At 48.8% G+C, this 20,651-nt stretch overlaps 1 protein-coding gene across 4 annotated transcripts in view; it reads right to left on the reverse strand.

The window, feature by feature from the left end:
* The window catches only part of BCAR3 (BCAR3 adaptor protein, NSP family member), a 150,113-nt gene that overhangs the window by 9,108 nt on the left and 120,354 nt on the right, over nucleotides 1-20,651 (reverse strand). For 3 of the 4 annotated variants that reach the window (XM_017879775.1, XM_017879773.1, XM_017879776.1), the window contains 4 exons: nucleotides 17,679-18,121; nucleotides 12,124-12,227; nucleotides 10,352-11,004; nucleotides 4,072-4,187 (listed from right to left, as the gene is read on the reverse strand). In XM_017879775.1, coding sequence (XP_017735264.1) covers nucleotides 4,072-4,187; nucleotides 10,352-11,004; nucleotides 12,124-12,227; nucleotides 17,679-18,121 — 1,316 coding nt within the window. Of the gene's footprint in view, nucleotides 1-4,071; nucleotides 4,188-10,351; nucleotides 11,005-12,123; nucleotides 12,228-13,066; nucleotides 13,272-17,678; nucleotides 18,122-20,651 lie in introns of those variants that run through there. The other variant, XM_017879777.1, reaches the window with a different exon arrangement.

The raw sequence follows: 20,651 nt of genomic DNA on the forward strand, positions 1-20,651 counted from the left end.
CTAGGAGAAAACCAAACCAAATCAGCCAAGAGAAGGGCTGTTTTTGTGCCATTTGCTGCTATTGCTCTAAAATGTGCCGGCAGCACAGTTTAGATGGCCAATCTCAACAGAGAGAAGGCCCCGTAGCAGGCTGACTGTGGAGGGCCAAACTAGGTCACAGAGGGTACACTTTCGTCAGAAAGCAAGATGTCCCTGGACAGGGCCATGTTCAACCCTGCACCTGGGGGCACAAAGAGGGAGCTCCTGAGGCAAAGCTGTTCAGAAGTTGCATGTGGCTGCTAGTACCCTGCACCATGAGAGGTCCGTGGAGACAGCAGGTCCCCCAACACGCTCTGAGAATCTCTCCTCAGGGTAGCCCAGGGCCACCTCCACTGGGCCCCCTGGACTTGGGGATGGAAGGGACAGGAAAATGAGAGGACATTCTTGATTCAGGACAATAACACAGCTATCAGAACAAAGGCAGGAAAGAGGAGGTAAGAATGGTGTTATCCAGCCCCACTCCAGAGGCCAGAAAGTGAACGGGGAGGAGGATAAAGATTGATGGGCTGGAATGTGCCTGTAAGGCCAGACCCTAATAAAATCAAAATCTCATTTTCCCCAACAATCCTCCCTTTTCTCATCCTAAACTACACAGGTCAACCTCAGAGACCCCAAACAGGAAGCAGGGTGATCTTTCCTCCACATGACAACAGGACTAATATGAATGGGGTCAGTCTGCTGCAAAAGCATAGACTGTGACCCCCTTTCCTTCCCACTGTAAATCAGGACCCAGGAGTTAACTGCTTTAGACCAGAATTGCCTCAGTTTCTTCCAGGCTGTGGTACAAGCGCTGGAGGCGAAGCCCCAATGTATAGCTAGTTACTAAAATACAGCATGCATTTGAACTCCAGGGCCACTCTGTCCTGAATGTTCAGAGCTTGGGATGTTACTCCACGCTGTGCTCTCTGTGTCCAGGTGTGTTGGTTTGTCTCTTGCTGTCCTTGAGCAAAGGGCAGCAGGGATTCACTGAGTGCTTAGCATCACTGAGTTCTCTAATGTTTGTTGAATAGGTAACGAGCTCTGCCTCCAAGTGTGTTTGCACACATATGCATGTATGGGGCTCACTTGCAGTGTAAGCTTAGGCTGGTACCTAACTGCTCCACCCCTCAGGTTCTTCATCTGTAAAATGGGAGCAAGGGTTATGAGAAAGAGAGACTGTGTATGGGAGTGAAAATAATTAAACTGAGCCAGGTCTCAGGCCTGTAATCCCAGCACTTTGGGAGGCCGAGGCAGGCAGAACGCTTGAGCCCAGGAGTCTGAGACCAGCCTTGGCAACATGGGTGAAACCCCATCTCTACTAAAAATACAAAAATTAGCCAGGCGTGGTGGCACATGCCTGTAGTTGCAGCTACTCGAGTGGCTGAGGAATGAGAATGGCTTGAACCCAGGAGGCGGAGGTTGTAGTGAGCAGAGATCGGGCCACTGCACTCCAGCTTGGGTAACTAGAGAGACTATCTCAAAACAAAAATAATAATAAATAAAGTGCCTGGCGCTGGTAGGCGCCTAATAAATAGCAGTTGTTACTAGAGCTGTCTCTGTGCATGTCTCTCCCTCTGTATCTTGGTCCATTTTGCCTCTTTGTCTCCAGTCTCTTTCCTCTTTTCTCCATTTATCTCCTTTTCCTGATTTGTCTTTCTCAATTAATGGATCCAAACATAGACCTAAAATACATTTTTATTATTTGTTTTTTTCCGAGATAGGGTTTTGCTCTGTTGCCCAGGCTGGAGTGCAGTGGTGTGATCACGGCTCACTGCAGCCCTGACCGCCCTAGCTCAAGGGATCCTCCTGCCTCAGCCTCTCAAGTAGCTGGGACCATAGGCATATGCTACCATGCCCAGCTAATTTTCGTGTTTTTTGTAGAAACAGGGTTTTGCCATGTTGCCCGGCTGGTCTCGAATTCCTGGGCTCAAGTGATCTACCTGCCTTGGCCTCCCAAAGTGCTGGGATTATAGGCATGAGTCACCATGCCCAGCTGTTATCTGATACATTTTTGGAAGAGTGTTGTTATCCATTTGCAAAATATTAACATTGACAGAACATTTTAGATGTTGCTTTTAACTATAAACTCACTTCCCATGCTGCATTCAATTGATTCTTTATTCAGTGTTTTCTCCCCCTATGTTTTAATGGCCTTCTAGTGTTGTATCAATGGTTAACTGAATGGTTATATCCATTCACTCAACCAACATTTGCCTGAAACCTTCTGGATACACCGACTATGGGAAAAACAATTCAGGCTGTCAAATCTGCAGCAAAAGCTCCTGTGGTTGGCAAGAGGAGGCATTCAGATGTCACATGAAGGACACTTCCAGAGCAGTATGCCTGGAATGGGTGAGGTGGTAAATTAAAAATAAAGGGTGGTTTTGCATTTGATTCTCAAATGCAAGAAGGTGATGCCATGTGACACATCAGGACCTCTATAACCTTGGCCTTTATTTAATAAACACATTGTAATTAATAAAACTACTCCCCAGGCTCTAAAAAGAAGATCCCAGAGGTCACAAGAAACAAACTAAGAAGCAAGACCCCAGCCAAGAGGCAGTCAGGAGAAAAGAGAAATAAAGTGGAAAGTCAGAAAACAGCCAGGAGAGACGCTCCAAACAAACCTGTCGCCCTCAGCCTGTCCTAGCACCCTGAATGATACTAAGAAAACAGGGCTCAGATTCATGAGGCCTGGAACCTGGGGGGTTTCAGGCTGAAATGTCTCATGGAAGAAACGGCAAAATGTGGTGGCACAGCTCCCTTCTGCTGATAGAACGGAAGCTAGTGGAGCCGGGAGGCCAGGCCCCTGGGGCAGGAGGGAAAAAGGGGACACCCGGAGAGAGGCTGGAACCTAGAAAAGTCTCATCAGGAAGAGCAGGGAAATTCAGAAGTGGGATCTAGAATTCCCCAAAGGCCTAAGCAAAGGGCATTCCCGAACAAAGTCCGCACGGCCCCACTTCTTCACCTCCGTCCTCCCACACGGCTGCAATTCAGCGTTCTCGGTAGTTTCTATGGGATGTACCACGGCTGCGAGACCAAAACAGCAGCAGCCTGGGAGTCATCTTATCTGCCGTACAGCCGAGGAAACTCCAACGCAGCGACATCCACCCCCCCAGAGGTGGCTCTTTACCCAGAAAACAGTAAATTCTAACTAAAATCATCAGTCACATTTCAGGTGCCCGAGAGTGACGTGTGGCTGGTGGCTACTGTAATGGTCAGTGCAGAACATGTCTATTACCACAGAAAGCTGTCCTGGACAGCACTGTGATCTGGAACTTCATGGAAAGCCATGGGCAGTCAGTCATGGCAACTAGGACGTTGGCTGGACAGACAGAAAACTTAACAAGACAGTCCTGCCCAAATCAACTTTAAAAAAAAGTCAAAAAGGCCAGCTTTTGTGGTCATATGGATATCTAGTCTAGTGCTTTTCCTAAAAACATACCTCACTGTTGGTGTCTTTCTAATTCCTAAACACTCCATTTCAATGGACACCCAGGGCCCTGGCTTTTCATGAGAAGAGGGGAGGGATGCCTCGGAGGCCCCAGGCCAGTGCCGTCATCCCCTGACCTCTGACCCTATTTGTCCACCCCTCAAAGAAAACACTGTCTAGACTCTGCTCTTCCCAGCCATTCCCACAAACTCCTCCTAATTCCTCAAGCAATCTTAACCCCCAAAGACACAAAGGCGCAGCTTGCTGGGCAGGAGACTCCACTGTGCTGGGGCCCCAGCTCTGCCCCAGGCTGCAGGATCTGTGACTCCTGCTCACACAGGCCAGTTGAGTCACTGGCTTCGGGCCATCTGTTCTCTCCATCCACCCCTCTAGGAGCAGGGACAGGAACACATTCTTTGTTCCTGAGTTGTGCTGTCTCTGTGTGCAACCCCAGGATTCTCAGGCTCAGGCTTCTGGGAAGAGTCGCTGTAGGCCATGCGCCCTGACGTGCTGTTACCCCAGGGCTAGGCTGGTGCTGAGCCTCTCTGTTCTAAAACCTGCTGCTCTGATGCCTGCAAGGAGCTGGGAGGGTTGGAAGTGCAGAGGACAGCACTGCTCACCTTTCAATGATGTCCAGGCGCAGCTGGTGTCCGTGAGGCAAGGTAATGAGTTCCAGGCCTGAGCTCACCCCCATGTTCCTCCTCATCTCTTCAGAGACTTCAAGTATCCTAGCAACCTGTCAAGAGCCAAAGTTGAAACACACTGGATCAGGAAGTGGGCTTGCCTGATCACGAATTCAGCATATGAGAGGAAACACACTGTACTAGGATGGCGTGGACACACTTTATGTGTTGCATTTCTTTATAAGCAACCACTGCGACTGCTGTTCTTATATGATGTTTAGGGTGTTTTCATACACATAGTAGAGTATAAAACTTAGGGGGAAAAGAAAGACTGGTGGGAGATGCCGACACTACTCTGCAGATCCACAGATTTGTTAAGTGTTTCTGCCCAGCCAGAGAACAGTTTAGTTCTCAAAGCTTTTGTCTGACACAGGCCGGATCCTGCTGTGACGTTTTGCTGCCAACAGCAGGGCTGCATGTGTTCGGAGCCGACCGATCCCCTGCAGTGGAAAAGCGGAATCTCATCCAAGAGCCTCTCTCCTGTGGGCTTTGCCATTCATGTTCTCACTTAACAGCCACAGCTGGCTGCTATTACCCTTAATTACACTTCTCCTGGGCTCAGTAAATGCTCTATACGTCTGGAAACTATTAAAAATGTGTACCGTGATTGGAAACCTGAGATCTCAAATACACTTCTTTCTCCTGAGAGGCTTTTCTTAAAATCTTTGTCCCAGACAGCTCTCAACCCATCTCCATTCTAGTATGTAATCTCAGTTTATTAGAATCAGGTATTAGTTATTACAATGTCACGAAGAAGAGTTACAACTGAGCCAGTGTGTCTCTAAAATGGGGCCAATAGGCCAAGCACGGTGGCTTATGCCTGTAATCCCAGTGCTTCGGGAGGCCGAGGTGGGGGGATTGCTTGAGGACAGGAGTTTGAGACCAGCTGAGCAACATAGCAAGACCCCATCTTTACAAAAAAATTAAGAATTAGCCAGGCATGGTGGTGTGCCCCTGCAGTCCTAGCTACTTGGGACACTAAGACAGGAGGATCACTTAGCACAGGAGTTTGAGGTTACAGGGAGCTATGATCATGCCACTGCACTTCAGCCTGGGTGACAGAGCAAGACACTGTCTCTAACAACAAAAGAAAAATTAAATGGCGGCTAATGATACCTCACAGCACAATGATGTACTAAGAGTGGAACTAACAGCTGCAACAACAAGTCTAGCGCCTGAACACAAGGCAGGCATGAGACGGCTCCTCTCCTTGATCTGGTACACCTGTCCTCAACCTTAATTACCCCAGGCTATCAAAACACATCTGGACGTTTAGGTGGTATTACTAACCCTGCCCTATAACTTCTGTGGCTGAACTACTGTCAACCCTGAGGGGATGACCCTGTGGATGAGCTCTCCAGTGGCAGACGCCAGGACAGGATGCGGAATTCCTACTGTGCTCCTACCTGTGCTCTCTGGGCCTCAGTTTCCCCTTTTCTAACATAACTGCTAAGTTCACCTTTCTCAAGGACTCTGCAAAGGATTCAGATAACTTTAGAACTTCCAAAAGCTACCTGAAAATACAAGTTGTGAATCATCAGCCATGTGGAAAGGGGAAGAATTCTGGCCAGATCTTGAGAAAGAGATTTACACCTTGACCTTGGCAAGGCAGCCCAGACGCATGCCATGCATACTTCCTTGCTTATTTAGACAGCTGCCCTCTGTTAGACGTCCCAAACGCTGTACTTCTGAGGGTGTCCCCCACGCTCTGGGTGGCAAGATTGAAAGGCCTGTGATTGATTCAGTTTTGCTCTGGAAAACCTGGCAGACAGGCGGCGGCCCCTGCTCTCCAGCCTGCGTTTCTTCAGCATATATATGCCAGGCCTGGGTCACTTCCCTGTAGCCACACCTGCTTGCCTGAGGGCCGAGGGGATCCCAAGCTCACACTGCAGGGCCTGGATTAGGTTCCCTGACAAATGCCCAAGGTTGTGCAGCTCACTGACACAAAGGAAGGACAACCACATCTAGAGCATTTACTGTGAGCCGACTCCACAGGGCAGGGTAGCAGAAGCACCCCCGACGAGGCCTCCCTCTGCCCTCCAAATCTTAGCTGGTCTACTCTGCTCTACCTCTGGACTCCGCCCATTGCTACTTCTTCCACTGCCTTGGAGGCTGCTGCACCGACCCAGGAGAGCCCCGATGGGGGCCCGGCCCAGCCCTCCTCCCAGCCGCAAGGGCCTTTCTAAAACGCCATGAGATTACCTGGCTCCACTTGCTGGTTCTGTTGCCCTTGGCATAGAGGATCAGATCTGCACCCAAATCAACTGTAAAGTGCCTTGAAGGCAGGAACCTGATATAAGCCCAGAAGCAGAGACTTAGAAACATTGAAGGAAAGACCTGTGAAGCCCTCCCACAACCCACCCCAACTCCATCTTCTTCTACCCACACAGAACAAATCTGCTGTAAAGCTACCCCTCTCTCCATGGCTTTCGACAACTGAGTCTCTGCGCGTGTGCGTTGCCTGCCATCTGCAAGATGCTTTTGGTGTTCATCTGGCCAATGATACAGCCTTCCAAACTCATCTTGGGCGTCCCCGCCCCATATCCACACCCCATTCCCCGTTCAAGGCCATGCCCAGAGGCCCCACAGCTCCTCGCCTTCCCCAGCAGGGCGTTTCCCACCTGGGTCATGGTCCAAGGTCCTGCATCACTGTCCCTCCCCAGCCCACCCCCCACCAAATAGCAGGTGCTCTAAGAGCAGAGACCACAAGCTGCCCTGGCACACAGGAGGCACTCAGTCAAGGCTGAATATATAACCCGGATAAACACATTGTGCTCACTGTGGGCTAGGCAAGGTGCCCAGGGCTTTTACTATATTAGTATCTCATTTAGTCCTCGCCAACCACCTGGGTAGCTGTATTCCTTATAGACAGGCAGAGAAGAGGAGGCTGTTCAGCTGATGTGACAGAGGCAGGATTCAGGCTCAGTTGGGCCAAGCACTTCACTACTGGACCTCACTTCTAGCTACAGGCAAAGACCTTGTGCATGGTGGGAGAGGCTCAGTGGCTCCTAACCAGGCCCTTGGGGGGTGAGGGCATGGACACAGCAGGGCAGGGAGCCTGGAGGGCTCTTAGGACCACCCACTGTCCTGATGGCCTATCTGGGTGTCTGCCCTCATGGCTGGGAACCAGCACACGGGACCCAGATGCTAGCCAGAGCCTGCTCTCAGCTTCCGGGTGGCCCGTCTGGGCTGCCACTGCATCTGGGGTGGGAAACAACAGATTGTGTATTTCCCTCTTAGAGATGCTGATTGTGCCTGCTTGGAAGTCAGTGGTTCCAGAAGATAATATAGAAATCGTGGTCGGCTCTTGAGAGACAGGGAAGAAGGAAGTTTCAACATGGCCCTGCCCTGGGGCTGGTTGGACAGAATCCAGGCTGGCTCCTGCTCGCTGCCTGGGGAGCCCATCCAGCCCCCTTGTCCAGGGGTGCCTGCAGGCAGACATGGGAGTGAGGCCCCACTAGGAGGACAAAACGTGCCACAGCAAGCCAGGGAGACTGCATTCTTCAGTTGAGACCATCCTCGGAGTCTAGTTTCATGGCTACCAAAGGTAGTGGGCAGGTCCCAGACCTCCTGCCAAGGGCAGGTGGGCAGGCAGGCAGGCATCTCTCCTCCACCTAGAGGATCATTAAGCCCTGCCCAGTCACAGGAAGCATTCATTCCCCTGGGAATTGGGCTGTTCTGTAAACCCAGGCCTGTTTCTACAAGGAGCTTCCTCTATGGAGAACCCACGCAGTTTCATACCAGGCCAGAGTCTCCCTCCTGGCCCGCTAACACGGTTCTGCTCTCAGATCCAGGGCCCAGTGTGCCTGACAAGAACAGAAATCCTCACTACTCTTACCTCCCAAACAGGTTAAGCTCGCTTTAAAGCGAGGTCCGGATAACTCTGCTAACTCCGCAAATTGCGTGACTACCTGGGAGCACTGCCCGAGGTCATCCAGCCAAAAGTGCAGCAGGCCCTTGTTCTTCCAGTGCAGCCCTGGCTCTCTTCTCAGGGCCTGCCCAGCAGAAGTGCACTCTCAGCCCCACCTCCCAGGCCTGGGCAATGAGTTACTCTGGTTTCTGAGTCATCCCTCAAGTTCTGTTGTCAGCAAGGGCCTTGTTTACTCCAGGATGGCCAGCAGCTGCCTAAAGTTCCTCAAGCCTGTTTGGGGGAGCCCTCCATCAACTTTGGCACTCCCTGCAGGAGTGCGCTGAGACGGGACTTCTTGCCATGATTCAACACCTAGGAAGGAAAACCCCTAAATAAGCCCTGACATCTGAAGCTAATTGACTTCACTGAGCTACAAATAAAAAAGGGCTTCAACTGCCCAGGAACCAGCCTCTTTATATGAAAAGGTGGACCGAGCCCAACGTCGCCTGAGACAGCACCTGGTGTCTAGAATACAGTCAGCCCTCCTTATACGTGGCTTCTGCAACAGTAGATTCAACCAAAGGAGGATCAAAAATATTCAGGGGAAGAAAAAAAGCTGCATTGGTATGAAACATGTAGACTTTTTTCCTTGTCATTATTTGCTAAACAACACAGTATAATGGCTATTTACAAAGCATATATATTGTATTAGGTGTTATAACTAATCTAGAGATGGTTTAAAGTATACAGGAGGATTGCATAGGTTATATGCAAATACTATTCCATTTTATATAAGGAGTGCGAGCTTCTGTGGATTTTGCTAGCCACTGAAGGGCCTAAAACGAATCCCCACAGATCCGAAAAAGTGACTTAATCTCTCTTCAGGATGTGGTTGCTTTGGGACTACCTATGGACAAAAGTCACTCACATGTAAAATAAATGTTTCCTGCAAAAAAATGGTGATGGGCCGGGCGCGGTGGCTCACATCTGTAATCCCAGCACTTTGAGAGGCCAAGGCAGGCAGATCACTTGAGCTCAGAAGTTCAAGACCAGCCAGTGCAACATGGCAAAACCCTATCTTTACAAAAAAATACAAAGAGTTAACCAGGTGTGGTGGCATGCGCCTGTGGTCCCGGCTACTCAGGAGGATCACTTGAGCCCAGGAAGCAAAGGCTGCCATGAGCTGCGAACGCACCTCTGCATTCCAGCCTGGGTGACAGAGTGAGACCTTGTCTCAAAAAAAAAAAAGGTGACGATGTAAATATTTAATCACGTGGAAAGACAGTCACCTTGGTCAATGAAGGGTTTGGAATAGTATGTAGAGACCTGTGCCATTTCTGCGGCAAATAGATATTATACATGCAATTATTTATACCTATCCATTTACAGAGAAAAAAATCATGTTTTTGCATAAACCAAATGCTGACAATGGTGATCTCTAGGAAACTGGATTTTGTGTGATTTTATCTTTTAATCTGTATTTTAGAAATCTTTTTTTTTTTCGAGACAGGGTTTTGCTCTTGTTGCCCAGGCTGGAGTGCAATAGTGCGACCTTGGCTCGCCACAACCTCTGTCTCCCGGGTTCAAGCAATTCTCCTGCCTCAGCTTCAGAGTAACTGGGATTACAGGCATGTACCACCATGCCCAGCTAATTTTGTATTTTTAGTAGAGACGGGGTTTCTCCATGTTGGTCAGGCTGGTCTTGAACTCCTGACCTCAGGTGATCCACCACCTCAGCCTCCCCAAGTGCTGGTATTACAGGCGTGAGCCCCCATGCCTGGCCATTTTAGAATTTTTCTAAATTGAGGAAGGATTATTTTAAAACATAACTTTAAAGATGTTTATACTAAAGATCATTTTAGTAATAAATATGTAATGCATAAGTATAATGTAATAAAAATAACCAAGGTCTGCTACTCCAGAAACTACATTTTCATCTACAGTCTACTCTCCTATAGCTTTGGCTTTACCAGTTCTGATGGAGCTGAGGCAAGGGGGTAGTTTTTAAATAAGCACCAGGTGTGAGAAGGATTCTGTTGCAGCTGCTGACGCCAGCAGGGATGGGTGGGAGAAGACGGCGGCCCCCACCCACGGCAGCAGCCTGCCATCCCTCTGTCTGAGATGAATTTTATAAGCTTCCTACTTGGGCAAAGGTTGTCCCAGCTTGTGGTTCCCACCCCTTAAATAAATTCCCATGCTGGTGTTATCTTCGGACTTTCCTATGGGCAAAGCATTTAATGGGTGAGGCAGAGTGAGGCAGGACGGATACTCTCCTTCCAAACCTACAAAAGCCAGAGGAGCACCGGGACTACCAGCTCTTACCAAACCTTGAAAAGCCAGAATAGCGCCAGGACCCCCAGCTCTTACCCTGCAGTCCATGCTCAGTATGTGCTGAGCGATGACCTTGGGGTCGTTGTTGCTGAACAGTTCTTTTGCACGTTTCAACATTGCTGTTTCCAGGGGCTTATTCTCAGGGGGAAGGAACTTTGACTCAAAGTCATTGGGCCTGAAGGAGGAGACAGTCTCCAGGAGGGGCGCCACAAACTCGCCCTTGTCCCACTGCCCCTTCTCCGTCTGAGCTGCCGCAGGTTCCCAAGGTCTTTCCCTGTCATCATCATCAAGGATCAAGTAGTTGATGCCAGAGTTCCGGGGACCTAGTGCCCCGTTCTGCTTGGCTGTGAGCAGTTCTGTGGGGCTTCCCTGGGCACATAAAGGTAGCTTTGCTCCCCTGCCGCAGCCTGTGGCAAACGCTGGGTTCAGTTCACAGTAGTTGGCCTCTGAGTTGAGCCAGGCAGAGGGAGACGAGGGAGCCTTGAGGAACGGCACCTTGCAGGGCTTAGGAGGCGGCTTAGGGCACAGTTGACTGTCTGACCCCCTCAGCGCCTCCCCAGCCCTGGCATCCGACGAGACCCTCCGAACAACTGCTGGGCTCAGGGCGGGCTCGCTTCCCGTCCTGAACACGGGTGAGTTTGGGCAGGGGCTTGTGTCCACACCTGAGGACTGAGGTGGCAGCTTGCAGCCTGTGGGGGATAAGAAAAGGTCAGAGACAGCTCATCTGTGTGGAGAATATAAGACAAACAAAACCAGAGTTGCAGCTGCCCGGCCCTCCGTTCATGCCCGTGGGTTTCAATTTTCATTTTCATTTCCAAAAGAAAAGTCAATGTGACTGTCCCACGCCCAATCTCACGGAGTCTACAGCATTGTGAGGGCTGGGCTGGGCTTGCCCCATCCCACACTCCTGGGTACAATTCGAAATCCCGGGGACTGCTGACACCTGGGCTACAAAAGTTGTTGTATGGTCACAGAAGGCTCGGACAGTCAGAATGATAAAATATATGAGTGAGGAGGGCATGAATAATGTAATCTTGCCCTAAGAAACAGAAGTCGTTAGCCACCTAAAACACCACTGTCAAAGGATGGATCCCAGCCAGCTTCCAAGGGAGAGCTGGAGACAGGGAAGGGAGAAAAGACATTGGGGTAACCCACATGGAAGTACTTTATGCAGGGGGATTAGGAAAATCCCTTTGTGGTCCCAGGGAAAGTCAGTTATGAAAATAATGACTTTTATTAAACATATTTAAACATATAAATATATTTATATTAAACTTTTATATAAAACAACCCCCCGTCCTACAAATGTAACTGCTTGGTAGGTCTCCCCACACCCCATACCTTATCACTCTTCCAGCCTTGAAAGCAGAATGGAGAGGAAGGGGAGTTGGCCTGGACAGCTGTTCTGCCAAAAGCCCCAGGATCCACCCACCCACCCGGGAAAAGGGAGTAGGCTCATTTGTCAGGAAGTCCACCAGTTTTCAAATGGGCTTGAATCAGAAAACCTGGGTTCAAATGTTGGGTGATTCTGGACAAGTTACTTAACCTATCTGTGCCTCAGTTTCCTCAGCTGCGAAATGGCAATAATCATGCCTACTCTGAAGGCTTGCCACGAGGCCTAAAAGCTGGCATACAGTGTCTAGCTCAGCGCTTCCCAGCTGGATATAATTCTGCAAACCCATTCCCCTTCAGGCTGCAAGCTGAGGCAAATGTCGGTTTCAAATGAGACGACTAGATGGGGCAGGGTAACAGCTTGAAGGAAACCAGGGTCACACTGATGTTCTCCCTGAAAATTCCCCGAAACATACCAATCGGCAGGTAGCTCTCTGACTGGTGGGCTTTGAGGGACAAGGCTCTTCTGTCCTGCATGTGATCCAGGCAGGCTGGCTGGCTACCACTCTTTTCTTTGTTTCTGAAGCAAAAGACAAATAGGACGGAAACATGTGTTAAAGTGTAAAATAAAACCTTTAGGCAATGCCATGGGAACTTAAACAAAAAAGAAAGAAAACCGCTCAGAACGAGAGTGCTACAGCATACCCTAAAAGTATAGGAATGTCCACTGGAGAAACAAATTACTGATGGGGTGATTAATATATGACTGTGTGTGCTCCATCCCCCTGTCCCCATGACCAATGCGGCTAAGTCCTAGGATGCCTCCCCTGGGCCGTTCCATCCTGTTGAACAGAGTAGGGTAAAAGTTTTACGATACTCCCCGGGAAAATCTGATGAACTGGAATGTGTACTTTTAACAGAGCCCAAAATTACTTATAGGCCCGGAGGGAATGGCTTGCCTAACTAATATGCATTTTCCACATGCTCCACAGTGTTGCAGTTAGGAAGGAAGCTGTGGGGAAACTTCCATTTTGGTGCAAATCTCAGCATCCCCCAAATAACCTGCAGGACTGCCTGGGGAGGCTGCCATCCCCAACCTCCTGGCTGCTCTGGGGGGACCCTCCACACAGCCCCCTCCTGCTGAGCTGGGAAAGGCACTGGCATGGTCACCAAGCAGCAGTTGGGAGGCACGCTGCGTAATCACACAAGGAAAAGGTGGAAGGTAACTTTCAACACACTCGCTGTTATTCCTTCTGTCCCTTTCCAACTCAAATTGGGAATTTCTCCAGCACCAAGGACCAGAATCTCCCTAGCTAGAGACGGACGCACTGCACCAGCCAAATTGTCATGAACTCTAATTGGCCTTCCCATAAGCACAAAACATTCTTATGTTACAGAAATCATGAAGTTCTTTCCTACCTTTACAAGCACCAAAGAAAAAACAAATCAAAAAACCCCCAAACTCCGAGCAACAGAGAAATTCCAGCAACCTTTCGAAGATAAGGCAAGACGGAGGGCAAATTACAAAAGGAAATGACTCCTGAGAAGTGATATTGAAGCAGTGACCACTGCGGCTGGACTCCAGGGGCCAGAACGGCAGGGCTTGGAAGGCAACCTGCCTGTGAGCACACACCTTTGCCCAGGGCAGGCCACCAGCCAGCCAACTAGCAGGCCCGACGTCAGGGCAGGTGGCACCTGGCCAGAGCTGCATAAGGGAGCCAGCCACTGAAGGACACTGGGGCAGGGCAGCAGGCCATAGGCCATCTCTTCCCCTCCTCCCACTTAAACATTTCTGGGCGTGCTGCCTGTACAAAGTGGTGACAAGTTCTAGGAGGATCTGCATTCCAAAGGGCAAACAGAAAAGTGGCTCTATTAGGCCTGACTTGTTGACTTAGAGACTTTCTTAGTCTTTTTTTCATTTCTTATCTTAGAAAGTTTTTAGGCCGGGCGTGGTGGCTCAAGCCTGTAATCCCAGCACTTTGGGAGGCCGAGACGGGTGGATCACGAGGTCAGGAGATCGAGACCATCCTGGCTAACACGGTGAAACTCCATCTCTACTAAAAAAAATACAAAATCTAGCCAGGCGAGGTGGCGGGCGCCTGTAATCCCAGCTACTCGGGAGGCTGAGGCAGGAGAATGGCGTAAACCTGGGAGGCGGAGCTTGCAGTGAGCTGAGATCCGGCCACTGCACTCCAGCCTGGGCGACAGAGCGAGACTCCGTCTCAAAAAAAAAAAAAAAAAAAAAAAAAGTTTTAAACTAGGCTCATTCAGGGCCAACTAGAAGGCCTTCCCCACAGCAGTGGTTCTGTTGTCTTGCCGAATACACTCCCACTCTGTGCATGACATTAATTCCCTGCTTCAACCATTCAGCAGCCAATCCCTCCCAAAGGAAACAGAAGAAAACGTACCCCTTGTAATACTGTAAGGGATCTCAAGTCCAATCCCATTACTATGAATAGGAGGATTTCTAAATATCAGATCTTGCCTCCCTCCTTGCAATTGCCCTGATTTTTTTTGTTTGTTTGTTTTGAGACAGGGTCTCGCTCCGTTGCCCAGGCTGGAATGTAGTGGCATGGTCATGGCTCACTGCAGCTTCAACCTCCCAGGCTCACGCAATCCTCCCACCTCAGCCTGTCGAATAGCTGGGACCACAGGCACACACCACCACGCCCATCTAATTTTTATATTTAAAAAAATTTTGTGGATACATAGGTGTATATATTTCTGGGGTACATGAGATCTTTTGATACAGGCATTCAATATGAAATAAGCACATCATGGCAAATGGGGTATCCACGCCATCAAGCATTTATCTTTTGAGTTACAAACAATCCAATTACACTCTTTATTTTAAAATATATAATTAAGTTGTTTTGACTATAGTCACCCTATTGTATTATCAAATAGGTCTGATTCTTTCCAAATTTTTTTGTACCCATTAACCATCCCCACCTCCCTCCCACCCCTGACTCCCTACCCACTACTACCCTTCCCAGGCTCTGCTAACCATCCTTTTTTTTTTTGAGACAGACAGAGTTTCACTCTTGTTGCCCAGGCTGGAGTGCAATGGCATGATCTTGGCTCACCACAACCTCTGCCTCCCAGGTTCTGGTTCAAGGAGTTCTCCTGCCTCAGCCTCCTGAGTAGCTGGGATTACAGGCACACGCCACCATGCCCAGCTAATTTTTGTATTTTTAGTAGAGACAGGGTTTTACCGTGTTGGCCAGGCTGGTCTCGAACTCCTGACCTCATGATCCACCTGCCTCGGCCTCCCAAAGTGCTGGGATTACAGGTGTGAGCCACTGCATCCGGCCCACCATACTTCTACTCTGTGTCCAAGAATTCAATTGTTTTGACTTTTTGATCCTACAAATAAGTGAGAACATGTGATGTTTGTTTTTCTGTGCCTGGCTTATTTCACTTAACATAATGATCTCCAGTTCCATCCATGTGGTTGCAAATGACAGGATCTCATTTTTTTATGGCTGAATAGTACTCCACTGTGTATACGCACATTTCCTTTATCTATTCAGCTGTTGATGGGCACTTAGGCTGCTTCCAAATCTGAGCTATTGTAAACTGCTGCAACAAACATAGTGCAGGTTATCTCTTTGATTTCCACTCTTCTGGGTATATACCCAGCAGTGGGATTGCTGGATCATATAGTAGCTCAATTTTTAGTTTTCTGAGGAACCTCCAAACTGTTCTCCATGGTGGTTGTACTAATTTACATTCCCATCAACAATGTAAGAGGGTTCCCTTTTCTCCACAATCCTCACCAGCATTTGTTATTACCCGTCTTTTGGATTTAGGCCTTTTTAACTGGGGTAAGGTGATATCCGTTATAGTTTTGATTTACATTTCTCTGATGACCAATCATGTTGAGCACCTTTTCATATGCCTGTTTGCCACTGCGGCAGCATGATCTTGGCTCACTGCCTCCTGGGTTCAAGCAATTCTCCTCCCTAATAGCTGGGACTACAGGCATGCACCACCACACCTGGCTAATTTTTGCATTTTTAGTAGAGATGGAGTTTCTCCATGTTGGCCAGGTTGGTCTTGAACTCCTGACCTCAGGTAATCCACCTGCCTCAGCCTCCCAAAGTGCTGGGATTACAGGCATGAGCCACCGTGCCCAGCCCATTTGTATGTCTTCTTTTGAGAAATACCTATTTCTCAAAAGAGCAAATCTTTTGCCCATTTTTAAAATCAGATTATTTGATTTTTTCCTATAGAGTTGTTTGAGCTCCTTATATTAATTTTCATATTTTTTGTAGAGATGGGGTTATGCCATGTGGCCCAAGCTGGTCTCGAACTCTGGAGCTCAGGCAATCTGCCCACCTTAGCCTCCCAAAGTGCTGGGATTACAGCTGTGAGCCACTGTGCTGGGTCTGAGTCTGACATTCTATGCCCCTCCAGATAATAATTATCACGAGCATTTCCCTAGCACCTCCTATGTGCCTGCACTGTTCTGATCACTTTGCATATATTAAATCATGTACACCTCACAAGCTCCATCTTTCCAGATAAAGAAGATGAGGCCCAGGAAGGTCAAGTCGCTTGCCCATGGTTGAACAGTTGCCCAGTGTGGAACCAGCATTTGTGCCTGGCCGCCGGGTCCCCAGCCAGATGCTGACTAGCATGTGCCAGAGCCTCCAGGCAGCACACAGCTGTCATCTGGATTCCACACAGAGTCCTGTATTTTCCTCCCGAAGTTTTGCAGTATAGAAATGACAGTTTGTGACATTTCCTCATGGACCAAAAAGAAAACCACTGAGTAGAATAAAATATGTTGGTTTACGTGCATAAGATAAGAAGCTGGGAGATGGGTCAGGCTGCTGTGTGACTGAGGGGCTGGACTGGATCTGTGTTCTGACGCCTGCCTTTTCCCTCGTTTCCTTTCCCAGTGCTTTTAGATAATATGCACAAAGACTCTGAGCTCCATGAAAGATGGGCCCCACACAAATGCAGCCTACCATCGCTGACATTTGACAGCTGGGTGCCTGGGATCAGGGAGGTTTTGAAGTCCTGATTTTCCACCAAGTGCCCTGAATCCTTCTCTTCCCCTATTCCCTGCGATTCAGACTACAGCCCCCATGCTCTCTGCATCTCCTATCTTAGACATGTCATCTGTTCTCATCAAGTGAACCACCCTTTCCATGTGGACCAAGCACTAATTTAAGTTTTCAGCCCTAACTCCCCTCCTGGACCCCAAAACTGCTGCTGGACTCTGGCACTCAACAAACCCACAGTCTTCCAGCTCAGATGAAAAAGCGTGTTTTATCCTCCACAGTGCCCTCCCTTCCTGGTCACTCCTGTGGTCTCCAATGTGCCCTCCTCTGACTCTACCACGTGCAGAAGAGTCCTGGGAGGCCAGGCTCCTGCATCTCTCAACTCTCCCTTCGCTCCACTCCTGCAGCCAGGGCCCTCCATGACTCAGAACTGGGTTTCCTGTTCCTGTCTCACTCCTCGCCCCCAGTACGTCGCTGTCCATTTCTATTCTTAGGACACCGTGTTCACTATGCTGAATCTGTGCAACTCCCTCAAAGCCCTGCACCTGGCATTAAGGCCCCCATGATTTGGCTGGGGCTACCTCCCTAAGCCAACTGCTACAGGTCCCTTGCACAGACCCTTTGTTCCAGCCCCATCAGCACACTCACTCCAAGCTCTTCATGGCATTTTCTGTCCCCACACTTATGCCCATGCTGTGCCTCCCACCTGGAACACCCCTGCCTTTTGCAGCATCTATCCAAATTTCCCCCAGCCATCAGACCAGCCTAAGCCTACCCCCTTCACAAGGTCTCCCCTGTAAGTGCCCCCACAATCCTTCCTCAGCTCCTGTACCATTCATTGCTGGCCCTGCTCGGCTAGGAGCTGATCGTGCACTGCCTCGTGACTGCTATTCCGCGAACAGTCGGCATTCCTATTAACATCTTTTATTTCTCTGTTCCATGATGAATTCTTCACCTGCCTAACTAACCTTGGGCACCCCGGCGCCCCTCATAGTCCTGAGGAGGAGGCCCTGACCTACCTGAGGAGGTTTCCCCTGGGCAAATTCTGCTCTCGGGCCTGGACGCCACCCATGGTGAGGCTCAGCCTCTTGGTCATGTCTGGCCTTCCCTCGGTGAGGCTGCCCTCCCGGGCCTGGCCTGGAGAGGTGCCATAACGCTCCTCCAGGCACCGCAGGGGCACTGTCCTGTTGATGGGCTGGAAGATGATGGCGCCACTCTGCTGGGAGATGGGCCGGCGGTTGCCCACGTAGCAGCGCACCAGGCCAGGGATGGAGTCAAAGCTCTCCATCTCGAACTGGTACTGCACGCGGCTATAGGCCTCGCTGAGCCGCAGAACTGTCCGGTTGATTTTGAAGTGCTGAGCGAGGTTCTTCCACTGACAGGTCAGGACAAAGTTCCCAGGGCTGGACAGAGAGTCACGAACTAGGAAGTCACCATCTCGCTGCACAAGGTTTTCCGACACCTTTGGGACAAAAAGGTGAGTGAGGAGTAGGAAAGGCAAATTCACATTCCTTCTAAAAGCTTATGGCTACCCACTTCTCTGGGCCAACAGAAGACAATGCTACTATGTCTCTTCTTGGGCCAGTTCTTTAGTTTTTCAAATACCAAATTCATAGAAGATCCATTCATTCATTCAAGAACTGTTCATTGACCACCTACTCGTGCCAAGAACCACTGCAGGCTCAGGGGATGCGGTGGTGACAGTGGCACCAAAGAGCTCACCTCATGGAGCTCCTGGTTTTGGTGGGGAGCTTCTGTCTGAGTGAGGATAAATAACCAGCAGCTATGCATGCCAGTTGTAAGGTTAGGGAAAAAGTGAACCAGGAAAGGAGGCAGGGAGTGCTGGGGAGGGGATGAGGGCTGTCCAGTAAAATAGGGTGGTTGGGGAGGTGTCACAAGAACATGATGTTAATACGGACCTGAATGACATAATGCAACAGGAAATAAGAAATGAGAAAATATGTGCCTGGCAGGCCTGATTTTCCCTCCCCAACAAGTGGAGTGAGGAGAAAGAAGGTATTTGTTGGTGTCTAGAAGTCGTCCTCGGGGCCCTCTCCTAAGATGCCCCTCTCCAGGCCTGGCCAATGGGGAGGAGGACTCTGCATGCAGGACTAGGGTATGGATTCTGGACACACCAATTACTAGCTAGGAGGCCTGGAACAAAGTCAGGCTGGGGTCCATCTTACAGTTACTATGAGGGTTATGTATTTGTATACATAATATATGCAAGCGCTGGAACACAGTAGATGCTCAAAAATAGTTAACTAGCATGATGCTGCTGCTTATAGCAACTGGAGAATTTATAATGTGGTACAGCCTGGCTGTTCCTGTAGCCTGACCACCTGGGTTTGCATCCTGGCTCAGCTGTATGACTCTGGACAAATTACATAATCTCCTTGTGGCTCACTTACATCATCTGAAAAACACAAATGATAATATTACCTGCGAAATGGCTATAAAGATTTAAGGGGCTAAAATGTTAGCAATAACTTGTTATTATGGTTATGGTTATAGTGTTCAGTTATCCAGTTTGGAACGATTTATCACTGCAAATTAATACTCATGGCAAGTAGTAAACAAATTTGATGACCATGATAAGGAGACGGACAGTGGTGATAGTCATCAGTTTTATAATTCTGACAATTTTTCTGGGACATTCCAATATTTGATCAACAGTATACTCCTGTTACCTCAAAAGAGTAGGCTACCATGGTTACTTTAAAATTGCATCTTTGCCTTAAAAATGTTTTCACATAGAAATTCCATTTCTTAGAATTGAGCCTGTGAAAATAATTGTAGGTATGAACATAGCAATCATAAAGGATGTTGGTCAAAGTATTAGAAACACTCTACGTGTCCAATAAATTGTGGTGCATGCATACCGTGGACAGACATACAACGTAGTCTGGTGCAGAAGAATATTCTACAGTGGGTGAAAATTCCCAGGACACAGTAAGTGAGTAGAATGGGCTACCAAAAAAGTATATGCAGTACGATCTCATACTTGATTTCGAAAAGCCGGGGATGATGTCTGTACACAAAAGTATTCATCATGGTTATCCCCAGGAGAATTATGAGGAGACTTATGGATAAGAGTTTAATTTCCTTCTTTTTGCTATGTATATTTTCTACAATCAATTTTAAACTTAAAAAAAAGTCAGAATAATAATTATTTATTTGATTGTGCCAAGAAATCTGCTACATTAAAAAAAAAAAAAAAGCCTGGGTACAGTGGCTCATGCCTATAATCCCAGCACTTTGAGAGGCCGAGGTGGGCGGATCACTTGAGGTCAGGAGTTCGAGACCAGCCTGGCCAACATGGTGAAACCCTGTCTCTACTAAAAATATAAAAATTAGCAGGGCATGGTGGTAGGCACCTGTAATTCCAGCTACTGGAGAGGCTGAGGCAGGAGAATCGCTTGAACCCAGGAGGCAGAGGTTGCAGTGAGCTGAGATCGTGCTATTGCACTCCAGCCTGGGCGATAGAGTAAGACTCTGTCTCAAAAAAAAACAAAAAAAAGTATGACATGATGCCCTTCCCCCCAGCCCCTGTCCACACATTTCCTGTCATGTTGTCCTTGGTTAATGATTGGCCAGATCAGGTTTACAATAAAAACCCAAGGGAAATTCTATGCTTCAATTCTGCAGACTTACTCTATTTTTCAATTTTTACAGTATTAAATGAAAAAACATTATTCATGGCAATCACCCAAATGACGATCACACAGTATATTCTGGGCCACGAGTCTGTGGTCATGGGTTTAATTCCCCTTCTTCCCCACCTCTGGTCACGGGATCCAGCAGGGAAGCGATGGAGAGTGTGAATAACTGCCAGCTCACCAGGCCAGAGGCAGCCTTGTTGGTCTGGGCCACCGCCCTCTCTCCTCCCGAAGCTAAGCCACTGCCTTGAGAAGGAGGGGCTGCAAAATGGTCTGAGGCTGCTGGCAGTTGGCCAAGAGTCCAAGTACGTGGGCCACAGCCCGCCCTCCTAG

Source organism: Rhinopithecus bieti, unplaced genomic scaffold (genome assembly GCF_001698545.2).
Source record: "Rhinopithecus bieti isolate Rb0 unplaced genomic scaffold, ASM169854v2 scaffold_11919, whole genome shotgun sequence".
NCBI classification, from domain to species: domain Eukaryota; kingdom Metazoa; phylum Chordata; class Mammalia; order Primates; family Cercopithecidae; genus Rhinopithecus; species Rhinopithecus bieti.